This window comes from Sceloporus undulatus, chromosome 3 (assembly GCF_019175285.1).
Source record: "Sceloporus undulatus isolate JIND9_A2432 ecotype Alabama chromosome 3, SceUnd_v1.1, whole genome shotgun sequence".
NCBI classification, from domain to species: Eukaryota; Metazoa; Chordata; class Lepidosauria; order Squamata; family Phrynosomatidae; genus Sceloporus; species Sceloporus undulatus.
Window position 1 is genome coordinate 34,092,289 of NC_056524.1, and position 14,757 is coordinate 34,107,045.

Sequence of the window (14,757 nt, forward strand, 5' to 3'; positions counted from 1 at the left end):
TAATAATAATAATAATAATAATAATAATAATAATAATAATAATAATAATAATGGCACTTTCATATGTGAAAACAGGAAGCTGATCATGCTGATTCCATGAGTCTATGCTGGCTGTGTTGTAAGCAGTAGAACCAAGATCCTGCAACAGGTAACATACTGTAAGGTTCCCATATGCCCCCCCCCCCCAATCTGCTCTAGGTGTGCTGCAGCTTCCTCTCTGCAACCATTGGATGGTGGAGAGCAGGGGACATCAGAGGAGTGTGGCTATTTCCCTACAGCCAGATGCAGGGCACTGACATCATGTGGCTGGACCTCCAGGTGTCTCATAGAACCACAGAATCATAGGGTTGGAAGAGAACTCAGAGGCCATCTAGTCCAACCCCCTGCCATGTAGGAACTCACAATCAAAGCATCCCTGACAGATGACCATCCAGCCTCTGTTTAAAAACCTCCAAAGAAGGAGACTCCACCACACTCCGAAGGTGTGTGTTCCACTATCCAACAGCTTTCACTGTCAGGAAGTTCCTCCTAATGAGGTGGAATCTCTTTTCCACTAGTTTGCATCCATTGCTTGCTCCCTCCCCAATGTGACATCCCTTCAAATTTTTAAAGAGTGCTATCATATCACCTCTTAACCATCTCTTCTCCAGGCTAAACATACCCAGCTCCCTAAGTATCTCTTCATAGAGCAAGGTTTCAAGACCCTTCTATCAAAAAGCCCATATAGGTCAAACTATTCATCCTATTTTGGTTTATACTATCAGATTCATCATTAATTTTCCCATTAATTTTGATAATCAAGTATATATAATGGAGAAATTATAAGACATGATGATGGTGATGATAATAATCATAATCATAATAATAATATAATTTATTTCTATACCGCTTTTCTGCAGTGATCAAAGCAGTGTACATAGTAAAATTGTTAAAACAACATAAAATTAAAACCACATTACATTAATTACAATATACAATTAAAATCCAATTCATAGGTGTATGTAAGTGAGAGGGAGAAAAGGGGATCAAACATAACTTCAGTGAACATGGGTGAATGCTTGGTTATAGAAAAAGGTTTTAAGTCTCTTTTTAAACAGTTCAAGGGAGGTAATGAGACGGAGCTCCTCGGGAAGACTATTCCAAAGCTTGGGGGCCGTTACTGAAAAGGCCCTCTGAGAAGTAGTAACATATCTTGAAGTAGGGACTTCGAGCAAGTTCTTCCGGTTGTTCTGAGAGTGCGGGGCGGATTATATGGGGAGATATGGTCCTTCAAGTAACTCAGGCCCAAGCCATGTAGGGTTTTATAGATAATTACCAACACCTTGTATTGTGCTCGGAAGCGAATAGGCAGCCAGTGAAGATATTTTAAGATTGGTGTTATGTGGTCAAACCTGGAACAACCGGTGACCAATCTGGCGGCCATGTTTTGTATTAATTGAAGCTTCCGAGTTTGGTACAAGGGTTGCCCCATGTAGAGCGCATTACAGAAATCCAAACGAGAGGTTACCAGAGCATGTACCACCGTTTCAAGGTCCCTTTGGCCCAGGTAGGGTCGCAGTTGGCGTATCAACCGAAGTTGATAACAAGTGCTTCTGACCGTCGCATCAACTTGGGATGACAATTGCAGGGACGAATCCAGAAGCAATTGGCCTGATTAGACTGAAATCTTGTACAGCACTTAGAGAAAACACTGAACCGAGGTTCAGATGACATCATTATTCTGCATCTGGGTATCTGGGTACAGGGACATAGCCAGACACGCCTCTGATTCCCCTACTCTCAATTGGCCACTAAATAGTTGGGGAATGAGGGCAGCAGTTGCTATTATGAATTCTTGCAGCTTTTCTGCCTAAACAGAACTGTAGATCAGGTTACCTGCTTATCTCTTGAATCCATGGGCAAATATTAAGAATGGCAATAGGTCATAGTTTTCCCTACCATTATCACATATGGCTTCATTTCCCAAGCGTGGATGTTGGTATTATCAATAATAACTGGGGATTTCCCATTCTTCATTGCTTTACGTGCTGTAACATAATAATGTCAACATTTTACAAGACCAGACAATCTGTGGAACCAACCTGTCAGCTATCATAAATCATACTTCTTGAAATGTCATGGACAAGTAGTTATGTAGTGAATATTTACTTATTTATTTAATTTTTATGCGGCCTTTCTCTCAGAAAGAGACCCAAAGCAGCTCACAAAATAAAAATGTTTTAAAAACTTTATCATAAGAATTTAAAAACAATTAAAATCATCTAGTTAAAACGGTATAAAATTAACATAAAGGAAACAATATTCACAGAGGTGGAAGGAACTGTAAGGAACATTTTGTTCATCCCCTTGCCAGTGCAAAAATACACTGCTAAAGTTTCCCTGAGAGCTGGCCATCTGCCTTTACAAAAACCTTCAAGAAAAGGAGAAGCCACCAGTTTCCAAGGTAGTCTTGCCATTAGGAGGTTCTTTCAAATATTTAGCTGGAATCTCTCTTCTTGCCAATTTGATCCTTAGTTTAGGTCCTATCCTCTGGAGCAGCAAAAACAAAACAAAACATAAAAACCAAGCTTGCTCCATCTTCTAAATGACTGCCCTTCAGATAGTTTTCAAAAGGCAACCAAAATCACCACTCAGTCTTCTTTTAGCAATAGCAAGTAGGTTTCTATACCACTTATCAGTGAACTAAGCAGTCCCTAAGTGCTTAGTTCTCTTCAGGCTAACATATATATATTATATATTATATATCTTCAGGCTATAACATATCCTGAAGGTTATTCTCTTCAGGCTAAACATATATATATATATATATATATATATATATATATATACCGTATAATCCTATTTTATTATTATATCATATATCTTCAGGTTATAACATATCCTGAAGGCTATTCTCTTCAGGCTAAACACATCCACCTCCCTCAAGCATTCTTCAAAGGCCTCTGTTTATATACCATTTATCATCTTGTTTGTGATTGTCCTCTGTTGGACATATTACTGGTTTTGGAATATATACAAGTTTGTGCAATCTCTAGATTACAGAAGGCAGATGTGAGAAGGGGGCATGAAAGGGATAGGGGGGAAAAACCTGATTTGATGTCGAAGTCAAGATGTCTGCATGCTCTCAGTCTTCAGCTGAAATGATGGAGGAGAGATTCAAATGAGGCTCTAGCTAGTGGTGTGGTTGTTTTAGGTTTCATCTTCAATAAACCCTATAATGCCGCCTGGGACCAAGACAGGCAGAAAAGTTGCTTTTGGGGGTTGTATTTTCAAAAACAACTGGAAAAAAACTGAATACAAAATTGGGTTTACCAAGGATGAAGACGGTTCTCAGTTTACAGATAGTTTTTATCCTTTTTTTTAAAAAAAAATTTTTTTTCCTATGCCTCTCCAGTGACTCTCACTGTAAGCACTTGGAAATTTTCAATGGAGTTAGAAGCACAAACCATGTTTCCTATGGCCTAATTAAAATATGTATACGTAGTTCAATTCAGAAAATGTATAGGGAAGAAAAATCATGACAAAAATATAAAAGTAGAAGTACAATGCATAAAAAGGGGTGGCTTGTTTAGTGGCAGTGGTCATGCTTACTTTTAGTATGAAGTATTTAGCTTAAAGGTATCCAATAGTCTTTTAGGTTTCCCATAGCAGCAGCAATGTAAAGTGATTACAGAGACGGCATTCTACAAATCATTATTTTTTGCTAGGCATATTTATAACACTGTGGTTTCTTTGCATGCACAAAGCAGCACTAAGCAGATCATACACTACATAATAAATATATCAGTTCTCTCTACAGAATTAGAGATATTCCATTCATCATATCATCAGGTTTTGTGTTGCTGTAATCAACTCTGAATGCCATCTTCAGAAAAACAAGTAATGCAAACACAACAGGCAGGCATTTTCTTATCTTTCAGTGATTATTTTTAACTTTTGTAGAGAGAGCTCTCTTCCAACACAAAAAAGAATTGTACTTGCCTCTTTTCTGGTTCCATTTGTGTGCATCTTCTAGATCATCAGGCTCATATTCATAGGTCCCATCCTCTGTGATGAAGTAGTCATCAGTACTAAAAATGATCGCACTGGGAAATTCATGTTTCAGTTGCCTGGGGGTAAAAACAACAACAACCACAATTGCAAGAAAAAAGAAGAACTGAGCACGGGTACATTTTGTCCATTTTTCAACTCCTGCTGAACTTTAATTTGGACTTAAATGACCCCAGAACACTTTTAGTTAAATCCTCAAATGAGGAGAACAAATACACAACTGGAGGTGATCAAATCACAGAACAATCAGCACCTTTATTATAGGAGAGGACACAAAGTGTGAAGCGGTCTAGGCTGAACTGAGGTGATGGTGGTGGCTGGGTTTGTTTTTGTTTTACAGTCTTTACACCCCATTAGGACCAGTTATTTCTTGGGTCTAGCACTTGCTTTTGAAATCATTGAGTAATTAATGGAAATGTGCATATAACTGCTAAGAAAAATATGACAACCAGTACCCTATTTAGAATTTTATCTCTGAATGTTGCTCCACTTCTCTGAGTTACACCCTCTCTTTTATCTTCATGGTCTTATGCCATGAGAATTAACATCTGCATTTTCTAAAGGTAAAAGATCTAACTAGACTGAAAATTAAGAGCTCAGTAGTTGTAGGGGAACAGGGACAGAGGGCTGGGGAGGAAAAAGGCTGTTTCTAGCAGGACAGTCTTCATAAAACAGTTCACAACAAGGTGGCATATGGTATAAATTCTCAGAGCTGCATCAGGAATTCTCTCTCAATGCTCTTAAAAATTACCCTTATGGCAGATCCAATAACATCAAAAATCCACCAGACAAAATGCACAATATACATGTTGCAAGCTTTCGAATCTCCACTGACTTCTTCATCAGGCAAGGTGTTAAAAACCATACAGGAGAAAAAAAGTTGAAGATGTTAGTCATAGGCCTACATTTTGCTATTTTTGTTCTCAGTTCCGATGGTATGGAGGGGTATCTCTTGCAGGCTGGTACTATTTACTTCTGGCCATGAGGCTACTGGGAGATTCTAAAAGTCCAGGAAATTTAACATCCATTTGCATCTCTGTGGTCAATATTTGCCGGACATTGATTATAGTCATGCTGGAGGACCTACAAATGCCTAGAGAAGTGTTTTCTCTAGGAACTCCTAGGTTCTCCAACACAACTGTATGGTCAACTTTTGGCAGAATTGCGCTGGAGGATCTAGAGATTCCTAGAGAGAGCATATTAATCAAAACCACAAATAATCACATCCACAAAAGTCAAAACTGCAAATGCTGAGGGCCAACTGTACATGAGTTTTCATTTTTTGATAACCATTTTATCCTCTGCTACATTTCATAGAATGACAGAATTGTAGAGTTGGAAGAGACCACAAGGGCCATCCAGTCCAAGCCCCTGCCATGCAGGAGCTCTCAATCAAATCATCCCTGACAGATGGTCATCCAGTCTTTGTTTAAAGGCCTCCAGGAAAGGAGATTCCACTACACTCCGAGGGAGTTTGTTCCACTTATCTTGCAAATCGAATTTGCACTCCCACTTGCATGAACTGCCTTCCATAACGTCTGAACTATTGTCTACAACTGCAACATCGTGATCAAATCCAGGGCTATGACTAGTACTGTCAATATTCTTCTTAGTCCTATATCATTTTTAACATGAAGAAGCTAGTGGAGCTTTGAAAGCTTGTAATATGTATGTAATGTGCATTTTGGCTGGTCCAATTAAGATATCACTTTTTTATGGATTTTGAATGATGCTGTACTTTGCTATATGGCCAACACAGCTACCCTGGATATGTTTTTATGAATCCCAATGCAAATGCTGAGAAGGATTTTTTCTTCTTCTTAATTTCAGCACAATGGACAAATGAAAAGTATAATTTAAATGAAGATTCCGTCAAGATTTTGTTGCTGGTAAAGTACAATTTTAAGGATTTGTCTTGCTTGGAGTTCTATAATTATCTTGCAAGCTAACAAGGCAGTTTAGTGAAGATAAGCCCATCCATAAAATACAGCAGAGTACATAATAAAATGCAGTATACACAATAAAATATAGTATATGTGAGCCAGTGTAGTGTAGTGAATTGAGCATTGGACTAAGAACAGAGTTTGAATCCCAGCTCGGCCGTGTAAACTAACATCACACTCTCCCAGCCTCAGAGAGGAGCAATGGCAAACCTCCTCCCAACAACTCCAGCCAAAATAACCCCATAATAGGGTTGTGTTAGGGTCGCCATAAATCAGAAATTACTTGAAGGCAGACAACAACAGATACGTTGTGTAGCTGTTAATAAACCATATGAAGTGAATTTGTATTATATATTTATATATACAGTCACTCCTCTCTTCTCACGGACTTGAGATCTGAAGGGGCAACCTCCATTATTTTCAATGGGCTGCACCCTGTAGCGCACCCCTGCCTGCACTCACAGGCATGTACCCCATTTAAACCTATGGGGCTTGAATATCAACAAATCTCCATTTTCACTGGGAGGGGGAGTCCATAACAGATCCCTTGTGAAAACAGAAGGCTGAATGTATAATATATTTATATTAGTGTTTTTCGCTTTTATATGTTGTAAGAGCCTACATTTTCCTACATTTTAAGGTGCCTTGTCCTCCTTTGAGGTTAGGACATCTGGTCACCCTGACTGTCTGCCAAAATCCCTCAGACCACAGGACCAGGTGTGATTTCCACATAGATTTTTTAAGCACTATTTAAAGTGTAGTGGTTTCATCGAATCATAGAGTTGGAAGAGCATCCAGTCCAACCTCCTGCCATGCAGGAAATCACAATTAAACCATCCCCGACAGATGGCCATCCAGCCTCTGTTTAAAGACCTCAAAGGTCCAGATGGAGCCGCAGTTGGACTATGGTTTGAGCATTGGACTATGACTCTGGAGACCAGGGTTTGAATCCCAGCTTGGCCATAAAACCCACTAGGTGACTTTGGGCAAGACACACTCTCTCAGCCTCAGAAGGCAGCAAAGGCAAATCCCCCCTCTAAAGAAGCTTGTCAAGAAAACAGATTTGCCTCGGGGTCACCATAAGTCAGAAACAACCTGAAGGCACACAGCAACAATGATTGAAGGTATGGCACTGGAGAGCCATGGTAACCCATTGGGCAAGTCACACTCTCTCAGCCTCAGGGGATGGCAATGGCAAACCCCTTCTGAAGAAACTTGACTAGAAACTTGCCTAGGTTTTGTCACAGGGTCGCCATCAATTGGAAACAACTTGAAGGCACACAACCAGCACCACCACAACAACAACGCTTCCGTGCTGATGGAGCAATCGTCGCAGGGAGACCAGATGTCCCTGTCACAAAGGAGGACAGGGCACCAAAAGGTGTAGGACGTTAAAGGGAAATGTGGGGTATTCCAAAAATAAAAACTAAAAAGCCATATAAATATAAATTCAGACTTCTTAGCCATGCTCAAAATGGAGGACATTTGGAACTCCTCCTGGGCAGGAGATGGAAAAGGAAGAGAAGTCCTGGAAAAGGAGGACGCCTGGCCACCCTACCTACATTTCCCCATTGACATTCCCTCCAGAATTTCAAAACGCCCTCCATGCTCAAAATGGAGGACATTTTGGCACTCCTCCTGTATAGAAGATGGAAATGCAGGGCTGGTCCTGGAAAAGGAGGACGCCTGGCCACCCTCCATGCTCAAAATGGAGGACATTTTCACATTCTTCTCGGATACAAGATGAAAATGCAGGACAGGTCCTGGAAAAGGAGGACATCTGGTCCCCTTGCCTACATTTCCCCCTTTTCTGCAAGAGGAATCTCAAAATGCTGAAAACGGCGGGCATTCTGGCACTCCTCCTGGGCAGTGGATGGAAAAGGAGGACGAGTCCGGGAAGAGGAGGACGCCTGGCCCTCCCGGGAGGGAGGGAGGGCTGTTTACCTGGCCAGGGTGCTTTTGCCAGAGCCGGGGAGGCCCCTGAGCAAGTAGAGGCTCTTGCTGAAGCGGCGCCTGGCGCGAGGGGGGCCCTTGCCTTGGCCCCGATGGAGGCTCAGGCCCCCGAAGGCGCGGACCAGGCCCTCCTCCATCGCAGCAGCAGCAGCAGCAACAACAACAACAAGCCCAGGAAGAAACTACTGCTCCCTCCCTCGCCTCCCTCGTGACTGAGTGAGGAGGCGGGCGCAGCAGGGCCTCAGTCTCCTCCTCCTCTGCCCTCCAAGCATTGACCTGGGTTCGAATCCTGGCTCAGCCATGGAAACCCACTGGGCGGCATTGGGCAAGAAGTCACACTCTGCCAGCCTCAGAGGGTGGCAATGGCAACCCTCCCTCTGAAGAAATCCTGTCAATGAAATAAAACACAGTATGCCAGTCTCTTTCAGCCTCATTTAGGATAGGGAGGCAGTGTGGCGTAGTGGTTTGAGCGTTGGACTATGACTCTGGAGACCAGGGTTTGGTTCACAGCTTGGCCATGGATACCCACTGGGTGACTTTGGGCTAGTCACACACTCTCGGCCTCATTTATGTGGTACATATATATAAGTGGCGTTGTAGTTTGAGTGTTGGGCCATGACTGGAGATCAGGGTTCAAATCCATGGAAAGCCACTGGGTGACCTTGTGCAAGTCGCACTCTCTCAGCCTCACAGGAAGGCAAGGGCAACCCTCTCTCTGAAGAAATCATGTCAATAAAATACAGTTTACGTATTAAGATATGTGAGCCAGTGTGGCATAGTGGTTTGAGTGCTGGTCTGTGACTCTGGAGACCAAGGTTCAAATTCCTATCTTGACCATGGAAACCCACTGGGTGACCTTGGGCAAGTCACACTCTCTCAGCCTCAGGATGGTAATGGCAAACCTCCTCTGAAGAAACCTACCAAGGAAACTTGCTATGAAAGGGTGATTGGATGTCCTCACTGCAAAGGAGGACAAGGCACCACAAAATGGAGGACATTGCAGAAAAATAGAGAACGTTATAAAACAAAAACCCCTAAAACGCTCATAGACCTGTAAATTCGTGCTCAGAATGGCATTAGTCAGAAACAACTAGAAGCCATACAACTACTCCAGGGGCAACAAGAATAGAAGGGATGGCTTCCTGCCACAGCATCTGAGGGAACAAAACCAGCCTTCAGCAACATTTTCTTCCCGCCTCATCGCCACTGCTTTTCGCTCACGGTTCCTGTTAGGAACCAACTGCGAAGGATGGAGTAGGCCGCATTTTTTGAAGTCAAGGGTCACTTCCACAAAATGGCACCAGAAATAGTGTTGCCCTTGTGTTGCCCTTCCAAGGAGTTTCTGACTTATGGCCGACCCTATTTCTTGACAAGATTTTATTCAGAGGGACTTTGCCTTTGCCTCCTTCTGAGGATGACAGAAAGCAAGGTGACCAGAGTCCAAAACAACACAGCAGAAATAATCCAGTTTGAGACCGCTTTAACTGCCCTGGCTCAGTGCTAGGGAATCTAAGGAATTGTAGTTTATTGAGGCACCGGAGCTCTGCTCTGACAAAGAAGGCAAAATGTCTCACAAAACTACAGTTCCAGGAATTCCCTAGCATTGAGCCAAGGAGTCTTCAGACTGTATTATTTCTGCAGTATGTTTTGGACCTTTTAGTCTCAAAGGTGCTACAAGATCCCTTTGCGTACTTGCATTGAATTTTTCTTTCACCCTGGTGTAAAGTAAGGCTTCCACAAAGGCAGTCACTGCTATAAGGGCCAAACTGCTTTTGTCCCTCACGGGTGTTTGCTCATGGTTTTACTGTGTATGTTGGAGCAGACTGCCAAGTAAATAAAAATAGTGCTGTTGCCTTGAGCGCCGGTTCTAAGTGCAAAGGGTTCAGGGTTGTTTGCACAGCCTGCGATAAAGAGCTGCCATTCTCCACACACTGTTGATGGTGCAAGACATATTTCCCTTCTCTGTTGTAAAATTGCCACAAAATGACACCGATCTGCATAATTTCCAAAACCCATAAAAGTTCATGAGCTCATTTATACGAACAATGCAAAGCCTGGAAATCATTTTCTTAACTTAAAATAACAACATATTATAGAATCATAGAGTTGGAAGAGACCACAAGGGCCATCCAGTCCAACCCGCTCTCATGCAGGAACTCACAAAGCATTCCCAACAGATGGCTATCCAGCCTCTGTTTAAAGACCTTCAAGGAAGGAGACTTTACCACTTTCCAAGGGAGTGTCTTCCACTGTCAAACAGTTCCTATGTCACAAGGTTCTTCCTAATGTTGAGGTGGAATCTTTTTTCCTGTAGTTTGAATCCATTGCTCCAGGTCCTATTCTCTGGAGCAGCAAAAAACAAACAGAGGCTGGATGGCCATCTGTTGGGGATGCTTTGATTTAGATTTCCTGCATGGCAGGATGTTGGACTGGATGGCCCTTGTGGTCTCTTCCAACTCTATGATTCTATGATTCTGTCCTCAACATGACACCTCTTACTTATCTTCATCCTTACGAAAGAGTGAAGATATACAACCGAGCACCTAAATTAGAATTGCCCAAACCATTGTATTCATTTGAGATGTGGTGCTGGAGAAGAGTGGTGAAGATACTGTGGACAGCCAAGAAGACAAACAAATGGTTCCTTGAACAGATCAAGCCTGAAATCTCCTTGGAAGCCAAGATGATAAACTGAGGTTCCCATACTTTGGCCACGTCATGTGAAGGCATGACTCATTAGAAAATACAATAATGCTAGGAAAGGTGGAAGGCAGGAAAAAAGAGAGGAAGACCCAGACCCAAACCCTAATTGAGTTTATTAAATGGGTAAAAATTAGGGAGGTCACAGTCTAAATTTGCAGGACATAAGCACAGCAATGGAAGGCAGGGGGTCTTGTCTCATCCATGGGATTGCAATGAGTCGGGGACCCCGGGGTTGATTTGTCAACAGCAAATATCGTGCAAAGACTGTAACTTGTGTGCTTTCTGAGTCTGCTCTCCCAGCTGCTCCCTGGGGATGGAGAACTTCAGAGTCCTCAATATCCCTTTTTAAGGCTGATTATCTTTAAATTATTCTTGGACTTGACAGCCTTTCAAGTAGAGGAAACCTTCAAAAATACCTTGTGTTGGCTCTCCAGACAGAAAATTCAGTAGAAGAGGACACATGGCCATTCTGCTACAGAGAAGGGAAATATGTCTTGCACCAACAAAAGCGTAAAAGTAAACCCCCTCTGAAGAAATTTGCCAGTAAAACCCTGTGATAGGTTTGCCTTAGGTTCGCTGTAAGTCAGAAACATCTTAAAGTCACACAACAATAATAGCAACAACACCAACCAAGTAGTAGTAGTAGCTATCTCTACAGACCAGGTCAGCTTATAGTGCCCTGTGGCAAAGTCAAAGTTTTTTGGGCACTAATCAGCATCAGTGCAGATTTACTGAAAAGTAAGCCCAATCTTATTAAGATACATAATTATACTGACCTTTTTTGTTTGTTCACACCAAAGAGCAGAACACTGAAAAGCCCATTTTAGAGCGGCATTATGTGCATGATTCAATGGGTATGCAAGAGCTGAAGAGGAAAGTATTAACTGCATGAAGCTAAACCTATACTTGAAAAGAGCTTAATCGACTAATAAGTACTGTACACTATTCAACTACATATTGAAACAGCAAATTTGTGATGCTCTCTGTATGCCATTGAACAGGATAACTAGCTACATTTCTTGCTAAATTAACAATGCTAATTTTTTGTATTATTGTCAATTAATTCAACTATGAAAGGTTGCTGAATTTGTAGATAATTTCAGCTTTAACTGAATCATTACAATGATAGTTTATTTTTCATTCCCATTCAAATCCATTTTCTTCTGTTTACATTTTTACCTTTATGCCATGCTTACGTGTTGCTCACCAAAAGTAGGACCAAGATATGTCTTTACTACAGCCAACACACACAAAGCTACTTCTCTGAAAGTTACTGGTTGGTGTGGGGAAATAATTTTTAATGGGAAAATGGCCATTGTAGAAATTAGAATGCATACACCTTATGCTCATAGTTGTAGCCAAATGGTTTATACATAATTTTCCAACATACAGATCATGTTGCAAATTTCTGTTTGCATATGAGTCCACATCATTTCCTTGTTTCTTTGCAAGTTGTGTGTCTGAACTGAGCAGTCTCCATAGTTTCTGTTTGTGTGTGCCTTCAATTTGTCATCTGACTTAGCCCAACCCCAAAAATGTCATAGGATTTGTTTAGGCAAGGAATACTCAGAGCAAAGTGGTTTTGCCATTTCCTTCCTCTTAACAACGACCAATTAAAAATAGCCAACAGCAACTGGTATTCATTGGTGGTCATCCATCCAAGCACTAAACATGGCTGCCCCAGCTTAACTAGCCAGATCACATGGGATTAAGTGCCTTTGGGGTATTTAGCTAGGGTACCAATCACTTATTTCTTTGTACCACATAAACAGGAGGCAAGCAGGCAAATCAACATAGATTTCAAGTGGTTTCCCCAAAGTTAAAATGACAGATATTCAGTGACAGTATTCAATGTTTCATTTTATTTCAGAACAAAGTTCAGAGGCTACATGGATGGAAAGCATGACTAGGTAATGGATCATCAACCTATATTTGTGTTTCTCCTCATCATTTATAGTTAATATAGCAGAATGTTTATTGGAGTTCATCCATGATGAAGAAAAAGTGACCCAATTCTGTAATACAAAAGAAAACGAAGTGAGGGAAATATCCAACCAAAATGTTACACCTATTACACACACACACACACACAGAGAGAGAGAGAGAGAGAGAGAGTCACAGAATCATAGAGCTGGAAGGCTAGGAAATCTTTGGCACACAAAAGTTTTGGCCTGCCATCCTTTCCTACCCAATCTACACAGCAAGGCTATTGCTATGTGACTCAGGGAGTTGCACCCCAAAACCTCTCTGGCCGGGGATCAGTGACTTCCCTAAAACAAGGGAAGATGTGCTTTCAAAGGGAGGGCTGGCTCCTGCAAAACAGGTCTCATGACCACCTGGCATACTTCTGAGGTGAACAAGAGGACTGTACCCTTCACATGGCACAAGAGAAGGTGTGGCTTGGAACACTTCTCCATATAAATAAATCAAATCAAACCGCTCTGAGCCAGTAGAACAAAATTTCCAACCCAGGGAGGTCAGCTTTCCTCTGGGTGTTTGCCTTTCCTGCTCCTGGCAGAGAATTTTGTTCAGGGAAAAGACATGCACTATTTCCCCCTCACTGTCCTCTCCTCCCTCCCAGGCCACCTGAGGCAGAATCTGCTGGCTGCCTCCTTGTCCTGCATGCACTACTGGGAGTCCTGAATAATTTTACATTTTTCTTTTCCTCCCAATTTTTATTTTATTACAGTTCAGGAACTGGATAAAATGTCAGCATATAAAAACAGCAGCGATTGTCTAACAATTATTAACAACAAAATAACAAATCAAGAATGATTTGGATATGATAATGAAGAACTCCATCACAACATCAAGCATTCTGGAAAGACATTCTACAAGAAGATTCAACTGTGCCAGGATCTGATTAACATTAGAAGCTCATTAACACTGTGGACATTTTAAATTTTCCTCAGTACCCTTCTTCTACATTATCATGTCCTGAATATTTAAAAGGACAAAAATAATCATGTGATATGCTAACCTTTGTTGCTGTTAACTGCAGTCAAGTCAACTTCGACTTATACCAACCCTATGAATGAGAAACCTTCAAGTTATCCTATCCTCAACAGCCCACTCAGTTCTTGCATAACTTGCAGACACAGGGCCATTAATCTATTCTATTCATCTACTATAATGTGGCCTTCCCTCTTCTCCTACTACCTTCTACCTTGCCAAGCATTATTGTCTTTTCTATTGAGTCGTCCTCTTAATAATTTATTGTAATGTATAAAGCTGTTGTCATAAAACAAACATTTGGTACATTAAATACAATCAGTATTGAATAATACTAGATCTATGTTGATATGGACAACCACAAACTGCAGTAGGTCGCCAAAGCAAATATGTAGTTATTGTTATTGTTTGCTCCTCCTATGTCATTTTTCTTTTCTTTCTGATTCAAAATTTCTCTCTCAACAGCTGGGATGTGAGAGTAGAAGAAGCTGGTTATACGGTCCAAGCAAACCAGTCTATAGATATTCACATGCAGAAAACCTCAAAGCCTAGAGTTAGCAAGACAAAATAGAAATAGAAAACAGACTTCACATTTTAAAATGTTACCTTTATGCACAATGTGTTGATATTTATTTTTAGAGAAACATTCAGAAGAGAACACCACTGCTGCTTGAATTAGGTATCTACAAAGAATTTGTCAAAACAATGATGTTTCTTCCAATTAACTTTTTAGATTTCTTTCAGGAGATTTCTTTCTTTCTTTCTTCTTCATTTTTATTTGAGTCTTCTAGATCCACTGCATACTCTGAAAGGAGAGACACAATATAAGCAGCCAACAATAAAGTCCTATGTAGTCGTACTATTATGTGGTAACCAGGACCCACATCCTCTATAAGGGAAAAAAGGAATGTTGCTGGTTTTCAGCTTCCATTAGCAGCCTACCACTGTATGCAATTCTGGCTGACATTTCTGTAGAATCTCCTCTGTTCCTAGAGCAAATATCCCTGCCCAGTCATCCAGGATAGCTCTATCCCTATCACACTCTAATCAACAAGATAAATTACTTTTAAGCCTTTGGAACTGGCTTGATTGTAGTTATCTAGCTTAATTCTTTAAGAAGGCAAGTCTCTGTAATAGTGCTATGAGCTGATAAGAC

General features: G+C 41.3%; 2 protein-coding genes across 6 annotated transcripts in view; both read right to left on the bottom strand.

Moving 5' to 3' along the window:
• Nucleotides 1-8,155, bottom strand: part of N4BP2L1 (NEDD4 binding protein 2 like 1) — a 15,842-nt gene extending 7,687 nt beyond the window's left edge. Inside the window, exons 1-3 of one of the 2 annotated variants that reach the window (XM_042457513.1) lie at nt 7,938-8,155; nt 3,982-4,109; nt 1,939-2,027 (exon numbers count right to left, since the gene is read on the bottom strand). In XM_042457513.1, coding sequence (XP_042313447.1) covers nt 1,939-2,027; nt 3,982-4,109; nt 7,938-8,083 — 363 coding nt within the window. In that variant the 5' untranslated portion in view covers nt 8,084-8,155. The remainder of the gene's footprint in view (nt 1-1,938; nt 2,028-3,981; nt 4,110-7,937) is intronic. The other variant, XM_042457515.1, reaches the window with a different exon arrangement.
• A 4,336-nt stretch (nt 8,156-12,491) lies between these two features.
• Nucleotides 12,492-14,757, bottom strand: part of LOC121925471 (NEDD4-binding protein 2-like 2) — a 49,893-nt gene continuing 47,627 nt past the window's right edge. For all 4 annotated transcript variants that reach the window (XM_042457653.1, XM_042457654.1, XM_042457655.1 and 1 more), the window contains 2 exons: nt 14,208-14,406; nt 12,492-12,664 (listed from right to left, as the gene is read on the bottom strand). In XM_042457653.1, coding sequence (XP_042313587.1) covers nt 14,342-14,406 — 65 coding nt within the window. In that variant the 3' untranslated portion in view covers nt 12,492-12,664; nt 14,208-14,341. The remainder of the gene's footprint in view (nt 12,665-14,207; nt 14,407-14,757) is intronic.